Source organism: Opisthocomus hoazin, chromosome 8, assembly GCF_030867145.1.
Source record: "Opisthocomus hoazin isolate bOpiHoa1 chromosome 8, bOpiHoa1.hap1, whole genome shotgun sequence".
Classification (NCBI taxonomy): domain Eukaryota; kingdom Metazoa; phylum Chordata; class Aves; order Opisthocomiformes; family Opisthocomidae; genus Opisthocomus; species Opisthocomus hoazin.
In genome coordinates, this window is record NC_134421.1 from 67535623 (window position 1) to 67555099 (window position 19477).

The 19477-nt window shown below is 42.0% G+C and overlaps 1 protein-coding gene across 2 annotated transcripts; it reads right to left on the reverse strand.

The window, feature by feature from the left end:
• Positions 1 to 421: 421 nt before the first annotated feature.
• SEC61A2 (SEC61 translocon subunit alpha 2) lies at positions 422 to 17627 on the reverse strand. Of its 2 annotated transcripts, XM_075428796.1 has the most exons (12): positions 17387 to 17627; positions 16114 to 16181; positions 11663 to 11728; positions 9738 to 9816; positions 6223 to 6354; positions 5988 to 6097; positions 5216 to 5369; positions 4096 to 4256; positions 2857 to 3054; positions 2442 to 2633; positions 2221 to 2297; positions 422 to 1531 (listed from the first exon to the last, which is right to left on the reverse strand). In XM_075428796.1, exons 1-12 carry the CDS (start codon positions 17391 to 17393, stop codon positions 1345 to 1347), a joined length of 1431 nt encoding a protein of 476 aa, XP_075284911.1. In that variant the 5' UTR covers positions 17394 to 17627; the 3' UTR covers positions 422 to 1344. The 2 variants fall into 2 exon arrangements, with proteins under 2 accessions (XP_075284911.1, XP_075284910.1); XM_075428795.1 differs by lacking the exons at positions 16114 to 16181; positions 17387 to 17627 and adding an exon at positions 14305 to 15119.
• Positions 17628 to 19477: the final 1850 nt, after the last annotated feature.

Here is a 19477-nt window from a genome sequence, read left to right on the forward strand (position 1 = left end):
GGCTATTTAGTCTGGAGAAGAGGAGGCTGAGGGGGGCCTTATTGCTCTCTACAGCTCCCTGAAAGGAGGGTGCAAGTAATGCCCAGGTAACAAGTGATAGGATGAGAGGACATTGCCTCCAGGTGCACCAGGGGAGGTGTAGATCAGATATTAGGAAAAATTTCTTTACTGAAAGGGCTGTCAGGCATTGGAACAGACTGCCCAGGGAGGTGGTGCAGTCTCTGTCCCTGGAGGTGTTTAGATGTGGTGCCTAGGGACATGGTTTAGTGGTGGGCTTGGCAGTGTTGGGTTAACAGTTGGACTTGATGATGTGAAAGGTCTTTTTCAACCTAAACAATTCTACCTGCCTCACTAACAAAGCATGTTAGAACTCATCAAAAACCACTTATGAATTATGTCTTGCACAGATAAGACACAGGAGAACGCTTAATTAAATAAGTTTATTGTCTAACATTTACAGTTGTTACATTGCCGCTGTAAAGCGCGACAACATAAATAAATTTTGAGCAGGAACATCTTGTTCCCCCCCTTTCCCTTCTCTGGAAACTGCTTGAGGAACCAGGCCTTGTTCCTCAGACTCACAAAAGCAAAGTGGACGGGAAGTTTCAGTGGCACAGTTCTCAGAAGTACGTGTTTAAACAAAACTACGGGGCTGACCTGCTGGCACGACAGCGGCTACCACGCTGTCCCGCAGGAGGCCCCAGGCAAGACCCCGCAACGCCCCCGGCCCTGCGGCGCAGCCAATCCCCTACAGAGCCGGCTCGCTGGCGAGAGGAGTATCAGACTCTGGTAAGGTGTTTGCCTGTCCACCCTCAGAGCTAAGAGAAAGGTGCCCGGGTGGACACACCACAACGGAATAAGGAGTGCTGAGTTCAGTGATGGGGAAATTCAAGTTAAAAAAGTATAAAAAAATTAATGTAAAATACATGCTACAAATAAATTTTGTCAAGAACACTGGCACGGGGCAATCTGAACCAGATTTTTTTTTTTTTTCTTATTAAGGACAGGGAAATAAATTTTACATTTTAATGCTGTGTGCAAAAATGTTTACCGATCTCAAATCGATACATTTTACCATCTCACGGTAGTGGTTGAACAGCAAGGTAGATGAACTGGTTTCCAGCATTACAGGCAACACTAGATAATACTTAAACAAGAGATAATGTAAACTTTATTCTTAAGGCAGCTGGTACTAACGCTGCACACAGGCATTGCTCACTGCCCATTACAGTAATGGGACACGCAGCACTCCGAAACAAGTAAAAAGAAAATAGCATTATTGGACTAAATGACGCATGTTGTCAAAATACTTTCCCTTTCACACACCATGAAATATCTGGACATCTAGAAAAATAATGCACCTACTCCTCCAACCTCAGCCTGTTCTTTTACGAATATTTCAAAATACTGATAAATAATAGTGACTGCGAGCAGAATGCCAGTGCCGGACCCGATGGCTCCTAGGAAGTCGGCCAATACTGAAAGGGCGCCAATGCACAAACCACCAAACGCAGCCGCTGTAGGGATGTACCTGTACCAGAAGGGGGGGAAAAGCATTTGTAATCAGGAACTTTCATCCAAGGATTCTAACAGTACATCTGCTACTAAAACAACCAACTAGAGTATACTGAGCAACAAATGCAGTGTTGTAAATGCAGCTCTTACTACCTTCCATATTCGCACAAAGTAGAAACTAAAATAAATATTCACTGGTAGGAAAGCCGTGTGAAGAACTGAACACTGGCAGCGCTTTCCAATTAGAAGTAAAACAATTTTATACATGTGTGCACTACGTAACTGCCACAGGACTAAGAGTAACTGCTTGGACTGAAATATGGAGGGATAAATCTACCTTGCAATATAGATGGGCAGGCTTTGCAATACTGCGTAAAATACCGCTTTTGTAGTGCCATCTTAGCTTAGTAATGGCAAATTAAACACCTGTAAAAATCAAGGTATCTTCCTTTTACAAACATGGAAGAGACTGAACCCAAATTCCCTCGTTATGCCGCTCAACCAAACAACACTACAGGTTACTGCTACTCTTGCCTACTGCCATACACATCTTGTGCATGGCTAGGAGAGGCGGCAGGCAGCTGGATGGGAAGGGTCCTGATGTCGGCTGTGGAAGCAGGTCTCGGATTTTTCCGAGCATATCTGCTCTAGTTGACACCTGCCCAGCACTCTCAATTGCCCAGCGGGAAGTCGGCCTTTCCTTACCTGTTGAGCTCATGGACCATGGAGGTGTCCCTGTGGCCTCTCATCACCATCTGCTGTTCTTTGAGTTGCTTGGCAACCTGCGAAAACCATAACTTTATGAAACGGCTGCAGGGTTTCATCGTCACCTGGTGTTTAGTCAGAGCAGTAACGGATGCGTTAGGAACCAGTTCTACATTAGAGGCAGTCTGAAAACATTTGGGCACGTTTATCAGAACACCTACATCTTTTGCTGACGAGCCAGACACCTCAATCCAAGTCTTTGAGAAGAACGCACAGGATCCCAACATAAATATTATATAAACTATCACATGGACAGGATCCTCAAATATTGCACCCATGGACTCTGGAGGGGACAAGTAGTAGCAGAGGCCACCGACAGGGTAAGAGCGAGCAGGGCCACCGCCGCTGACATCCTATGAGAGGGAGAGTAAAAGGCAGGCAGTTACTTCTCACGGATCTCTCACGTTCCTATCCTGTATTTACAGAGGAATTCCTCTTCAATGTTTAAAACAGCTTTTATATACAAATGTTAAAAAGTAAGTATTCCTGTTTTCTGCTGGTTGAATACCAACGTTTCACAATGAAGTCATACATACAAATAATTTTATGCAGTTAAAAAAGTGGTAAAATACTTACTGCCCACTGTCCTAGTAAGTTCACCAAGAAGTTGCCACTAAACCGAACGGACAACATCTGGGAAATCACATAGAGGTTCGACACTAAGGCAGACTGCAGGATGATGGGAATGTTGGAGGTATAAAAGAGCTTGATGGGATAGCTACTGTACTGCCCACGATACCGCGCAGACTTGATGGGCAAATCCACACGAAACCCCTACGGGAGAGAACACAAGCAGCCCAGGTTTATTTCCGAGACAAGAGGGACTCCTAGCACGCCTCAGAGCGATCCCTGACCACAGGGCTCCTGCTAGATGGACAAAGAGCGCAAGGCCCGAGACAGCAAAACCCAAAGGCGTTCTGCTACAGTCTGGATTACAAACTTTAAGGATTTAGAAGTGTTCCTGCTTGGCTGTATTACACTCTTTTCACATAAATATTATCTCTCATCTGCTAAATTACATTCCTCTAAAATATACTTTATAGAACAGGGTTTGATAAAAACCTTTAATGGCCTTTAACTTAACTAGCCAGTTAACAGCACACTTGCGTGCAGTAAGCCCAGCCTTCTGTTTTCTGGGGCAGGCTCCTATATGAGGAGATGCAAGAAAAGCCACACGGTTTTGAAAAGCAGGTAATTCATTTCTTAGCCAGCACTCTGACTCAACAGCTTAAAAAAAAAAAAAAAAAAAAAAAAAAATTACATTTTAGCTGCACACACACAAAAGATTTTAAAAATCACCATATGCATCTCCTTTAGTGTCCATTTTAGTAAATACTTAAATTTAAAAAGAAATACTAGCTAAGTATTTCAAGAAAATTAAGGAAAAAACAGTAAGTTATACATTAATTACACAGTTGTTTTCTAGAACAAATCTGTATCACGCCCACCCCAAAGAAGCAAAGTTCTTTAGCTCTGTCCAAAGGTATTCTTCTACCTCAGCAATGAATGTCAAGTATATTACTTGTGTGACAGAACCACTGCAGTTCCAGAATCCATTTTTAGTAAAAATACTCTCATAGTGTGTAAGGCATTGAGTGAGATTACTCACTGTCTGAGTGCAGTACGTCTGGCTATAAAATTTAACAGCTTTACTGTCACAGAGGTATGTCACTGAAACAACAATACTGAAATAAAACCAGTTCCTTACTCTAGTTTAACTTTCACATTTTTCCCCAATGACAGCCGTGTCTAGGGCCCATGCACTTCTACCTACGCAGCTGCAGAGCTACTACGAGGAATTTCTCATTTTTTTACCTGAAAATATATGACTACAGCAAATACAAATACTGTAGCAATCAGATTCATGAGGTTGGGCAAATTCTGTCGGTAAAAAGCCTCCCGCAAAGCCCGGACTTTGTCAGTTCGCGTAGCCAGAAGATGAAATAATGCGATCACAGCACCCTCAAACTCTGTTCCTGTACAAAGCAAAAAAGTAAAAGGAAATTTAATCTGTAAATTAAAAACATTTTAAAAATAGTATCTTTCTTCTGGAAATTTTAAGAATGAAACATAAAATCAGATGCAATAGGACATAAATACTGTTACAACAAATACATCGCAATACAGAATTCTGTTTTATCTTATAGAATGCAGAATAATCTACCAAAATATTATTCCTGGTTAAAAAAAACCCACAAACAAGTCACACATATGAAAGAGTTCTCTTTTTTCTTTCTTTTCTCGGGGCAGGAAGATGATAGGAAGAAAGAAAGAAACAATAAGCAAGGAGAAAAATAGCTTTAGAAAAGCAGTAATAAAATGCAATAGAACTACTAAAAATCAGGTAAAAACAAAAGCAAACTAAAAACATGGCTCAGGATTTCAAATGTATGCATTAGACTGGTCAACTTCTTGATGCAAACAGGCTGTATCTTAACAGGGTGTTTCTAGGGTCTCAGGACAACCAGACGTCGTCACAGAGTGGCTGAGGAATGAAGAGATGGCAGTCTCTGAACAATCAAACTAGCTTCAAGTAATCTGGAGGCACCAACTATGAAAGTATCCTATAGCCACAAACAACAGTTGGATCATAAACAACTCCTCTGAACATAATGAATTTCTTCTCTGTTTGTATGGACTAAACGATGCTAAAACAAGGCTACTTCAGTTTGGATATCCAAAATTCTTCAGTCGAGGGGCTTCAAGTCCCATTTTAACTGTGGCCATTCAAATCAGCAAAGACAAACTTGTAGGTTATTAATCTTCACGTAAGTCAGACAACATTTTCATCTTCAGTATTAGACAACTGACTTCAGAAGCTAATCATCACACATCAAAACATTTTTTTCAACAGCCATCCGATAAACATCTGATAGTTTCTGTATAGTACACATCCACTGAAACACGTTACAACTAATTGTACTAGCACTCGTACCTCTGCCAGTGTTGATGGTAGTGGGACTAAAAGCCTTCCAGACAATGGTTTCACAGATATTGGTAGCAATAAACAGGGAAATACCAGACCCCAAGCCATAACCTTTCTGTAGCAACTCATCTAACAGCAACACAATCAAACCAGCAACAAACAGCTGTGGGAAAAGAAACAAAGCTGAGCAGAAACAAGAATAAATCAAGTCAAGAATTATGTATTAATTCCCTGCTTCAGTATTTTCATCATGGTGGAGAGTGATCATCAAGTTTTTTATCTAAATATCATTCATGCAGTATTTTTGCCCTCTCACGTACAAATGCCTGCGCGTCTCACCTGGCAATGATCTCTGTGACTTTTCAACATTGACGCTAGCAAGCAGATTACTCGGTAAGCACTTTTTTCAAAAAAGTGTTTTAAGTTTGTGCATTTACTGCTTTGCTCTACAGGATAATGACTCAAGGCTGCATCTGTGCCGTTCAGCGTGAAGTCCGGCAGGGTACCGAACAGCAGCTACTGCTTTCAAAGTCTATCGATTCCTGTATTTTGAATCAAACAGCCACTCCTATCTGAAATATTTTTTATCTTAACTATCCCAAGTTTCTCCTCCTTTATGGAATATTTAGAATTTCACGTACAGACAGACAGATACAAAGGATGATGCTTTATAGCATTAAAAATAAATAAATAAAAGGCAAGCAGACATAGAAAGATTTTTCCTTCCAGTGATACTGTAGCTAACCAGTGTCAGTTACACACAAAACAGCTTATTACAAACCTGAATTATAATAAGAAGACAAATTCCAGCACCCATTTCAGCAGGATCTCCATACATTCCAGTCATAACATACACAATGGCTTGCCCAATGGTAATAATCATCCCAAATACTAAAACAAGAGAGAAAAAAAAAATCTGCTCTGAAATCACCTACCAAAGAAATCTCACATCTAGTATCACTTAGGCAGGCTGCTTTCCCAAGAACAAAAACATGCTTAACTGGAACAGTGCTTACATTTCTGAGCTCCATTGAACAAGGCTCTGTCTTTTGGAGTATCACCAACTTCAATGATCTTCGCCCCAGCTAGCAGCTGCATGATCAAACCAGATGTCACAATGGGCGAGATACCCAATTCCATCAAAGTACCTACACAGGAACAAAAATTAATACGGTTGCCATTCAAGCAGCTCTCCTAAAGAACTGCACTGTGAGGTTATTAGGCCTGACAAAAGGTTTCTGACCTATAAGGAACCGTTTTCATAACCCTTCAAACATGTACCTTCCATTAGAGCTATGATCCACACAAAGACTGCTATCTCCTCACAAAAGAAGGCTGCTGTGTTAAAATCTGTAATTTTGAAGGCAGCATGAAAAACCCGTGTAGCTTTCCCCTTCAAATATTTTTGTGAAACCATGCTAACGCTAAAGGTCAACGCACACTGAAGCTCAGCTTTTTGACATATCGTATCAAGGAACCTTTCACTGGAAAGCATCTTGTCCCTGGTTATTTACTCTGTCAGTGCTTCAGCTGTCACACTATCCAAACACTTAATTTGGAAGACCACAAGAAAGATGTGGTGGATCCGCAGCGGCTGATAATGCCACATTTGGAATTGCTGACTCTAGGTAAGAGTGGAGAAGTTTAGGATTAGACTAGCTGTTAACAAAACAAACACGTCGTTAAGTGGCTCTACTCTGCCAACTCACCTACTGGTGCAATGCCACCGAGGTACCAACTGTATACAACTCGAACAGGGCGATATAACTTCATCAAACACTACCACTGCCACACATCGGTTTATGTTCTAGAAAACCTGCCTGGTTTTCCCTCCCAATCACTTCACCCGGTGTAATAAAACCTGGGGCACCACTCGTTCTACTTGCACCCTCAGACTGACGCACCCACAACACCAGGACTACCACCTGGTACTCCAGTTTAGAAATATTCTCAGCAAGGTCTTGTTCAGTACTGATATACCTGCTTGAGTGACATTCTAATGCAGTGCGGGAGCAGAACTGAACCTACACAAAGCCATTAAACTCAGGAAGAGAGCCCGCCTCTTGCCTGTACAACACGCTCTCCCATCTCAGCACAGAAACATTCTTTCGCATCGTCTTTTTGGAGCAACAGCATTACCAAGAGATTTTGAAGTCTAAGTTGTCCTTCAGCTAATATCAGAAAATTTTCTCCTATCTGAAGAAGCTGAAAGCTTAGGAAAAAAAAAAAAAAAAAACCCACATGTTGAAAATTTGGATGAAATTTAAGAAACTAGAACTACCAAGTGATGAAACTTTCCACATTTCCCAAGCTGGAACTTTAAAGAAAAAATATTTGGGTAAGGATGCACTTCACAAGTTCAATATTCAATTAAGCCAGATCAAACTACTTTGTCACCATCTTTTACATGGTCACTCAAGGGACATAAATAATGCCCATTTTTTCTGACGTTAAGTCACGATATCCACCAGGGAGACTCAAAAGAGAATCAGCTTACAATTCTGTTCAATTCTGTACATTGTGTAACTCTGCTCTCAGGTGTAGTTCAGTAGTGTTCCATCATAAAAATACCAGTAAGATTACTAATAAAAACAACCTATTTAGCCGCTGCAGACTTGTAAAGTCTCAACATGAACCAGTGACAGGTGAAGCACGGTCTGTAAGGTCATATGGAAGATGAAAAGAAGTAAAAACAGTATATCCATGGCTGATCAGCCTAGAAGCGTACCTACCCTCACACCACATCTCTGAGAGGGGCCCCTTCTCTGGGGGAAGAAGCATTCTGTACTTCCCTTTTCCCATATATCACTCCTTTATTCAGAAACTGCTCCTGGCAACTTCTGCCAGTAATTTACTGAGCAACTTTGAGTTACGTGTGCTGCTTAGTAATACCATTGGCTGCCCCTTCCCTCTTACAGCCTCAGGAAAAAGTGACTATCCAGTCCCCATCACCTTTTTTCCAGAGACGAAGACCTGAAAGACATTTGGGATATAAACGTTTCGCAGCAAAGAATCCTTATTTCTTTAGGATCTCTTTCTATAGATCACTATCTACCTTGGATTTTCCCTGGTGCCTTTTCCTGACTGTTTAATTCCGCTATATCCTTCATGGCACAGTAGATTACAACTGCCTGCAGTATTCAATTTGTGGCACCTCACAGAGTTGTATGGATATTTTTTTTCATCTTTTCGACCAGTTCTTAAGCCATTAGGTCTTCCCTCTTATCCCGCAATAGCTTAATTTCCTGAAGAGCCTTTAATAAGTAATCTGAATTTAACAAAGGGTTTTTGAGCACCTTCCCTATTGTCTGCAGTCTTCTTTTCATTTCTGCCTAACTACCAGAGTCCTCATTTCAGTTCTAATTTTTAAAAATTTTAAGCATTGTTGCACATTTTTTTTTCCCCTAGTGTTTTCCCTGCTACCAAAATGTAAAATGTGAAAGCATTAAAGTCACCTCTACAATGTGGTTCTTTCGTACCTGCGTCCTAGAGTCTAGACGCTGTTCAGTACCATGTTAGATATTATGTCCTCTCTCATGGAAATCTCTACTTCTCCAACAGCAAGAAAATTAGGATGTCAAAAACTTTAGCCTCACCTCACATCCTCCAATGACATCTAGTCAGCTGACTTAAGCGAAAATTAACTTTCCCATTCCTGCTTTTTGTTGCCTTCACAGTCCCTCTAGTCTTTTCTTGGCCACTGTTACCCTTCTGTCTGGGTAGTGGATAGTGTATTTAGCACCATATGCTGCTAGTGAGACACAGAATTTCATACGCAAATTCTGCAGCAGAGTTTGGAACAGATAACTTATTTACCTTCATTTGTTATATTCACTGGTGTGACAAAATTTGCCAATCCTAAATAATGTGTACGTTCACATTAGAAAGTTCCACTGATTTTCATACTTCCAGCCAGTTTTCCATGATACAGATGAGGTCAGTGTCCTCATTTAGAGTCCTGCATGCCAGGTCACCCATCTTACACTTTAGACTTCTAGCATTAGTTTAAGTCATCTTCTACATTTCGTTGGGATCCACTTGCCTGTTCTAAAATAAGTCAGTTTGCCTTTGCTAAACTATAAGCCTAATCATCTCTGCCCTTAGCTTTCCCAACTATAAAATTACTCACCCGTAATGTTGCCAAAATACTATGAGGTGTATCTGGCTTGTGCACAGAATGTATTTTCTAGCCAATGCTTTCGTACTGCACATTAGTGCTGTTCATGAAGTAGTGGGGCAGAAGATTCCCTGTCCCATATGTTAATCAGAAAGAGACTGTTCTACCATTTGAAACAGAATCATCCCAAAATTTGAGAATCAAGGATAATCTCATCTGCGTGTCAAAGGAAACCCTGTTCCTAAGATGAAGTACTCCTCAAGTATCAGTCAGTTTTAATTACAGCTGTGTTAAGAACTTCACAAAGTGTTTCAACATGACATCTGGGTTGTATAAAAATTTAACAAGCAACCCTTTTTCTCCTGGTCTGTGTATACCGCTACTAAACAGAGAGAAAGGAAATAATCTACTAACCTCTGTTTGACGCAAGAATGACTCGCATCCAGTAGAACGGATCTGCAGAATCTGATGACATGATTCCAAACAAAGGTATCTGTCAACGTGCACAGCGGTATTAAGCAGGTATACAAAGAAAGCTTGCATTAATCCAAAAATCTTAGTGTGTAATGATGCAACTGTTATACTGGTTAATAGAATTCATTCCAAATTTTTTTTTTTAATTAAACCAGAGCATACAATAGCAGAGATACTGACACCATCTATTTTACTCCCCCAACTGGGGTACAACTCAGAGGACTAAGCTATATAAACTAAGAGCCTTCTACAGGAAAATGCAGAAACCCCTACAAAGTAGAGTCAGTGGACATAAACCAGATTACTGAAGCTGAAGATGTAAATGCCTGACATATGAGGTTCTGGAGTACTATAACTCCCCAAAAGAACAGAAAAAAGCATAAACTAAATAGGTTGGCCACCACAAATCATTAACAGAACGGGGAAAAATATTAGATGATATTCCATTACTTATTTCAACAAAATTTTTGTAGCAATTCTGAGTTAAAAAAAAAAAGAGAAAACTGTAGCAAACCATCTTTGAGAAGACAGAAGAAAGCAGTCTTTCTACTTTTTATTTTTTTCTAAATGGTCCTAAACAGAATTTCTTTTCAGTAGAACTTAAAGATACAGCATAAACTACAATGTAAATATCTTCCTCCAGCAAGTTTAAATCTTCAAAGTCTACAGCTGGGGGTATGTTTTAAAATATCCCATACAGAACTGTCAAAGTTAGCCAAGTTTATACAAAACCTCCAGTATTCTACATGCCAACATTGAACAATTTTGAGCTCTTTAAAACTCTTCTTAATCACAAAAAGTAGACTAGGTATCCAGGCAATCTTACAGATTAATTCCTGAATGCTCTAGTCTGCACCATCCGATTTCCTTACTCAACTACTACAATCTTTTGTAGATTCAAAATCTTAATTTATGCATATATCCAGCAGCTAGGAAAGACCGACAAGCTACATGTTCTTCTAGCTCTAGCATCATTCCTGCCTCCTCCTTCCAAAAAAACAGGCAGGTACAAGAGCTGGGTTTTAGCCTTTCAAGTGTCCTTCAGAGTTGTAAACAAAAATTATTAAACTACTGCTCCGAAGTCTGGAATGGTTAAGTTAATAAACATAACCTAAAAAGCCTGATTCTGAAGATGTACAATTCACTTTACATCTTCTAACAGGTCTACAAGTTTTAAGAAATATATATCAACTAATACATGGATTCTTATTTTCTGCAATATCTAAGTATTCTTTCAAAAAAACAAAGAACACTATCTGTTTACAACCCCAGTACAGATTCTAGGAACTCCTTCAGCTGTGAGTAATAAAGATCACATAAATGTTTTCAAAGACTTGTGTTTTAGAGGGGTTTTAGCTAACATTTTTGTCAGTATATTCACAAAAAAACAATGTCAGCTTAAACACCTCAGAAACATTTTTCTGCAATCTTTACAACCCATCAGCTTGTTCAAGAGTATCAGGTTAAAACACCACTTTATTTCACTTTCAAACTTGTTACTGCTTCAATTTATCTATAATGCATAATATTGTTCAGTTTGTTTAGACTACTCAACGAACAATAGCTTGGCCATTTACCCTGCAGCCAGTATCATAATTTGATAGGACCTTTCATATAACAAGAAAAAACATTATGTATTTTAGACTACATAAAAAGCATTAGTTTCTGAAAACATACCTAATCAATAATAAAAACTATTTCAGAGAATCACATTTCTTTAACTGAACTTTAAATACTTCACCATAAAAAAACATAACTGAAACTGGTAGGTCAACATGAAACAAGAATTTCTTATGCTTTTAGCATTCTCTTTTATACGTAGAGAATGCACATTTTTCTGAAACGCAGAAAACATCAATACCTACCTGGCAGCATACTAAGAAAATGAAGAGCGTGATAGCCGTCCATAGGACCTTCTCTCTGAACTGGATCTACAGAACAGATTGTAGAGATTAATGGGCTCATCGTACGTAGAAGTTTCACTGTACTCTCACATTAGTACTAAATGCTGTACCATTCAGAACTAAATGCAAAGACATTAAACCAGAAGGCATCATTTCTCATTAGAATTTATTTTTAATCTTATTTCAGATTTTATAGAGAGAGACAATCATAGGCTTCTGCGTAGTCAAAAAAAACCTACATGGGATCTGGCAGACAGCATAGCTGACATTCAGTCAGTAGAATGTATTCTATATATAGAATTCTAATATAGTGGGTATTTACAGAAAAGCAACAGTATGGCTAAAAACATGGACATATCAGAACAAACATGAAAGATTAATGCAAAAAAAAAAATCACGTTCAGTAATTAGCGCTCTAGGCTTCAACAGATTGCAGGCACTTTTTTGTAACACTGGAAGTTATTAAACTAAAGCACTATAAAGTTTTTAAAGAGATTTAACTGCTGTGAAGACAAGTGATAAAAACCAGAAGAACCATGAGTTTTGGACAGCAATTCAAAATATTCAGAATAAGTTCTTCAAAGGATGTTAGAGGAAGCCTAAATTCACCATTATGTTCATGGACACAGACCACAAAATTTTTAAAGACTCTTTCTTTTCCCTCCAAAATACCGTTATCGACGTAGACTATATATTACTTTAAATCAAAGAATGTCAGATCGACGATCATTAATCACTAACACGTTGAAGAGAATCTCAGGGTCACAACATTTGAGGCAACTGTAACAAGTAACAGGCACAAGAAGAGAAGAATCACAAGATCCAAGTTTGAACCAGAGGATTACTCAAAGCGTGAGACAGAAAGAAACACACTTGAAGAGACCAGAGAGAGCTACGATGCAGTGTTATGTGCAAGTTCCCACCTCTCCTCCACACACTGTAAACATTAGGGTAAGTGGGTTCACTGCAGGCAAGAGTACAGTAGCTACTAAAACGGGACATGAACTAATATGTAAAAAAGATACAGCAGAAACACTAGCTTTCTGCCTCCAACCACTGAATCTGCCTGTAGAGAAGCAACAAGAAAAAGGATTAGTGCCTGGTTTTATAGGTACTGAACACCCACAAATGAGAAACTACAAACCAATGCAGCAGCACAGCTTCTCAAGCAAAAGAAAACCCAGCAGTAGTCCGTATCTTTATAAATGAAATCACGCACTTAGAAGCAAAACAATTCCAGCAATTTACTTTATTTACTGATACTGCCTTACTCTTTTTTTAAAAGAGGCCAGAGGCTAAAAATACTTCCAGTACAAAGTTAAAAAAAGACAAACAGTGACAGCAGCAAATAAATCCAAACAGTATCTTGTGTTAGACTCTATGCAGTGCTGACCCACTTTATCAAGTGCTGCTTGAATTCTACAACTCAGATTTTAAGTACAGATTTCTAAAAAGAAAAATGCGTCACCAGATTATCTCTGCAGCCCAACAGTTAACCTTAGCTTCCAAAGTATCGGTCAAGCTCTCCAACTGCTCTGGCTCTCTCTGTAACTCCGGTGAATACAAGCATTAGAGAAATTCTACATCACCCAAATCACAGTTATTCACAAGGAAAACAGTCTCTATGATTCAAAAAGACAAAAAAGAAAAAGGAGGCATCTGAAGCCATATGCCAGGAACAGCAAAATACAGACGGGAACCAAAATATTCCAGCCACAAACGATAACAAGCACAGGGACAGCACATCCTCTGATCAGATTCAATTGGACATTTTATTCCTTTGACATTTTTCTTAGAACTTGTGAAAATAAAGTGACTTAAGCATAATCTTCCTGGTGTTCTGAACAGTGTGTTCTACTTGGAAAAAACTGTGCATTAGAGGGAAATACGAACCCATACTGCTAACATACTAAAAAGTAGCAATTGCTTCTGTTAATGACAGCCCAACTGAATCAAAACTTCATCTTCACTTAACAATCAATACAAGTTTAGAGTAAGTAGATTTTTTTCTATTTTGTTATGTCCATTTCCTATCCTGGCCTTAACCAACACACTAAAACCATTACTAATGATGTGTGCCAGTGACAGCTTGCAAGAAAACAATAAATAACAAAGAATTACAGTTATATAGAACGACCTAGGTTTCTTGATAAACTTCACACAAGCAAGGAACGTAACTTAAAATGGTCAAAGGGCTCTTCAGTCTAGGAATGATGTTCCAAATTCTATTTTCACTTCAAATTGGTACAAAGCTGGCAACTGGCAGTCATGGCCTAGACAGCAACCTAGATATAATAAAGACAAAGTGACCCAAATAGAGGACAGGAATTGCGGCACCTCCCTGGGCATCATTCACCTGCTGATGGAGGACACGGACAGATCAAGCCTCGCTTCCTCCCTGGCAAACAGAAGGGGAGGAGAAAAATCACAACTGTCGCTGAGCTTTACAGAAACATCAGTAGCTGTAGATCTGTCTTAGCTTCCTCTTCCCATCCACTTCTCTAGACAAAAATGAAATGGATGTAACAGCTAATCAGATATGCCATAAATCAGCCCCAGAAGACTACACGAGGGTTCACTCCTGTAAAAACAAAGATGGGTACCTTCCACCCAGATCTGGTGCATCCAAGTCTTAGCACAGGGTCCAGCACTGGAGATTCCTGCTCTGAAGATAGAATCATAGAATGGTTTGGGTTGGAAAGGACCTTAAATATCATGGGGTTCCAATCCCCCTGCCATTAGCAGGGACATCTTCCACCAGACCAGGCTGCTCAGAGCTCCATCCAACCTGGCCTTGAACACTTCCATGGAGGGGGCAGTCACAGCTTCTTTGGGAAACCTGTTCCAGTGCCTCACCACCCTCATGGTGAAGAATTTCTTCCTAATACCTAATCTAAATCTGCCCTCTTTTAGTTTAGAGCCATTCCCCCTTGTCCTATCTACACACCCTTGAGAAAACTCCCTCTCCATCCTTCCTGTAGGCCCATTCAGGTACTGGAAGGCTGCTATAAGGTCACCCTTGGAGCCTTCTCTTCTCCAGGCTGAACAGCTCCAACTCCCTCAGCTTGTCCTCACAGGAGAGGTACTCCAGCCCTCGGATCATCTTTGTGGCCCTCCTCTGGACCCACTCCCAACACATCCATGTCCTTCTTATGTTGGGGGCTCCAGAGCTGGATGCAGTACTCCAGGTGGGGTGTCACAAGAGCGGAGTTTTTTGTCTGACCTAAATAATTTGTTTGGAAACCTGTCCCAAGAGGGAAAGATGCTGCAAAGCAACAAGGAATGACAGCTGGAACAAAGAGCCAGGGGATAAATCCCAATCTTTTTAAAAATCAATTCCAGAGGGGAATAATTAGCAGTTTTTACTGTATCTTCTCCACGCAATCCAGCAGGCTCAGCTATGGTTACTGGCACAAACACCTCTGCATCCAGTCCTAACCTTCAGGAATCTCTCATCAACAAAAGAAGATTCTCTCAGGTGGTGTCACGGTCCCAGCTATGCATTTCCTTTTAAGAATACAAAAAAATCAACATTTAGCTCTTAAGGAATTTTCAGGCCAGTCATGACAATGAATATTAGGTAAATTTATTACTCTAATTAGAACTTCTGTCACTTAGGCGGTATGTGCTTGCTTTAGTTTTAAAAGTAAAAAATGGCGGGTTGGGGTTTTTTGGGGTTTTGTTTTGACAGGGCGGGTCTCCTTCTGATCTGCAGAAATTAGCTAATTTTAATCTAGAAAATGTGCCAAGAAATGGGAGGAGCTTCTAGGGAATAGAGAGATCAGCTGCAAATGAACTCAGCTTACTGATTTCAGAACAAAGAAGAGGGTCACGACCAGTAGGTGAACAGGGAGCAATTACCTACCTGAGCTATATCACGGATCACTTTCCCACTTCATCAAGGTGAGTCACAGCTACGGGAGTGGAAAATATTTTGTGGGAAAGGAAGAGCTAAATCTGTGGTTCCTGACTCACAGCACAAGTCGTTTCAAAGTAATATGTAAGCCAGATCAAAGCCCCTGAGTGGGACTAGTACTCAAGGCCAACAGTGGCATCCACAAAGACAACAGTGCTATCCACAGGAAGAAAAAAAACAGAACTTGAAAACTCTTTTCTGGTATGTTAAAATAGATCCAATCATATGGAGCTGAAACTACACAAACTCAGTCTAGAGATGAGATTTTTTAAAAACAATTAGTTAGCATAACTACCAAGTGGAACAACCTATCAGAATGCTGTTAAGAATTCATCATCGTGGTAATCTTTTACCTTAACATGGATTCCCCCTCCTCCAAAGAATACATGCTACTTTAGGGCCCACTGTCTGTATTTACATTGGAGCATGGACTTGAATACCACAATATTCTCTTATCTGTGAACCAATAAAAATAAGAACATAATGTGGCACTCACTTTTCTTTCTGGTTTCTGGATTTCAGGTAACACTGCACAGAATGGCTTAATAACTTCTAAAAATTTTACTGTTCCAGAAAAACAAACACACACACAAAAAAAAAAAGAGAGAAAAATACGTTAACGAATCTTTATGAATTTATAAAACTTCATACAACTTCATTTAACTTCTAGGGGAAAAAATAAAGTGTAAGTAGCACTTCATAAGTGAATGATTTCATCAATACACATTCTAATTCAATGTCTGAAAACTAACACTGTCTTCTTGAAACAGCTGAAAGCAGGGAAAAAAATGTTAACAAGAATTCTTGTTCTATTCAGACCTGGCCCATCCCTTTTTTCCACAGCTGGAATCATTTTAGATGAGAAGCAGCACTGCATGTCTCACCAGAAGTGAACTAACTTGTATTCCATCTAAAAATAAGTGGCCTAGTATCAGTCTGTGCTAGTTAAACACAGAAGCAAAGGATACTGACATTTAAAAGTATCCACGTAGAGACTAGTATTTCATGTTTTACAGAAGTATTTAACTGAGAAAAACAATTCAATCTCTAACATATGTTTAGAAATCTTAATTTAAATCACTGCAACACTTATTCCGATCAGAACTGGGGGGGGGGCGGATATTTGACTTTTGATATATATATATATCTCTCTTCAGTTTCTCCTTTAAAAACACAGTTTGAGCTCTTTTTCTGGAATAAAGCGCTCTTTTTGAGCTCTTTTTTGTGGAATAAAGCACAACAGTTTCTGGAAAGAGCGCAACAGTTTGAGCTCTTTTTCCGGAATCAAATTTAAAAAAAAAAATCCAAGCAGATGTGCCTGGTGAGTAACCTGTCCTCCAAAACTTGTGGATTATTCCCAGCCCCACCACATTTGGACAGCCACAGAAAAGAGCCGTCAGTACCTCTTCAAAGAAAACGCATTGACTCCCTTCGCCCAAGCCCTCCAGGCAGCTTACCAGAAGGGGCACCTCGCTCCACCAAAGGCGGCACGGCTCCCACGTTAAAATATTAAGGCCAGAGGGGATAAAAACCCCCCAGCGCCCGGCAAAGCGGCTGCTGCTCCGGCGGCAGGGAACGGGCTCGGCAGGAGGGAGCCCCGCTGTCCCCGCACCCCCCCCGGCCCGCCTACGCCGGGCACCGTGGGCACGCCGCCGCCTCAGCCCGCCGGGCCGGCGACTGGCCACGGCCTCCCCTCACGGACACAGCGGCCCCGGGGAGCAGGGCCCGGGCCGCCCCCCCGCCCGCGGACCGGCGCCGCCCGTACTCACTGCCCATGGCGGCGGCGGGGCCGCCCGCCCGCCTCAGCCGCTGTCACCGCCGCTCCCCTCCGCCGCCAGCCGCAGGGCCCCCAGCTCCTCCCGGCGCGGCGGGGAACAGCGGTATGGCCCCAGCCGACGGCTTGCTGGGGGCCGCTTCAGCCCCTTCCCCGAGGCGAGGCGAGGCGAGGGGAGCGGGACCCGCGGCGGGGCCGGGCCGGGCCGGGCGGCGCGGAGCAGGCCGGCGGCGGACAGCCGCGGCGACGGAGGACCCGCGGGCGGGCGGCCGCCTTCCCAGGATGCTCTGCGCGCGGCGACGAGCCCCTTCCCGCCTATGGGCCGGCACGGCGCCGCCTCAGCGACGCCCGAGGGCGGGAACAGCCCTTCGCGGCCCCCGGCGCCGTGTGCAGGTCGTGTTGGCTGGCGTTGGGAGAGGAGGCTGCTCCTCGCTCTGAATCGCCGCCGTGCTCCTGTCTCCTTAGTCCCCGGGAGTGTGGAGTGGGTTTCCTTGATGTTCACAGAATCACAGAATGGTGGGGATTGGAAGGGACCTCTGTGGGTCATCTAGGCCAACCCCCCTGCCGAAGCAGGGTCACCTACAGCAGGCTGCACAGCACCTCGTCCAGGCAGGTCTTGAATATCTCCAGAAAAGGAGACTCCACAACCTCCCTGCGCAGCCTGTTCCAGGGCTCTGTCACCCTCAGAGGGAAGAAGTTCTTCCTCATGCTCAGCTGGAACTTCCTGTGCTTCAGTTTGTGCCCGTTGCCCCTTGTCCTGTCGCTGGGCTCCACTGAAAAGAGCTTGGCCCCATCCTCCTGACACCCACCCTTCAGATATTTGTAAGCATTTATAAGGTCCCCCCTCAGCCTTCTCTTCTTCAGGCTGAACAAGCCCAGCTCCCTCAGCCTCTCCTCGTAGGAGAGATGCTCCAGTCCCCTCACCACCCTTGTAGCCCTCCGCTGGACTCTCTCCAGTAGCTCCTCATCTTTCTTGAACTGGGGAGCCCAGAACTGGACACAGTACTCCAGATGGGGCCTCCCTAGGGCAGAGTAGAGGGGGAGGAGAACCTCCCTCGACCTGCTGGCCACACTCCTCCTAATGCACCCCAGGATTCCATTGGCCTTCTTGGCAGCCAGGGCACACTGCTGGCTCATGGTCAACTCGTCATCCACCAGCATTCCCAGGTCCCTCTCTGCAGAGCTGCTCTCCAGCAGGTCAGCCCTGAGCCTGTACTGGTGCATGGGGTTGTTCCTCCCCAGGTGCAGGACCCTGCACTTGCCCTTGTTGAACCTCATCAGGTTCCTCTCTGCTCAACTTTCCAGCCAGTCCAGGTCTCGCTGAATGGCAGCACAGCCTTCTAGTATATCCACCACTCCTCCCAGTTGTTGATACAGTAGTAGCAACTGGAAAAGAGCAGGTGGAGCGGTCTGGTACCAGTGTGTTTTACTGGTATCCCAATCCACCCATACTGATGTGGTAATTTCAGAGGTAATTTGATAAAATCACAGGTCCGTAGGTGAAGTGAACCTGACAGAATGCCTGGACCGAGGATGAGTATCAAACCTTCTTCAGAGCTCTCTGTTACAATAGGCAATGGTCTGTAAATTGAGGGTTGGCAGAATTTGTTGCGGGATTTATATATGATAAGTTAAAATAATGTTTATGCTTTCTGAGTTAATTCATCCTACGCATAGGCTTGTGTTCTTCCTGGTTTAGGCTAAGTTACAAAGAAAAAATATGAAATATATGAAGGATTATGGCTCCTCCCCAACCTTGAAGCTATATATTGGATTTTATTCTGCATTCCCTGAGGAGAAATCCTCTTAACCAAGGCCTTGCTACAATATCTTGAAAGAATTTTGTTCAGGAGCCTCCCTTATCTAAAATCACTTACTGAGAAAGGCTTTTTCTTCCAGTTTATATAGTCATAATGTTACAAACACTAATGAGCTGTGGCAATCACTTTCACCTACAGTTCCTGAGTAGTCTGTCAAATGCTCATAATTAATTGGCCTAGCATCTTACTTGTAGATTATGATCTACAACTTAATAGCTGGGTTAATAGCTGAGCTTCAGGAAGTTTCTTGTAATTACTTTGTTCAG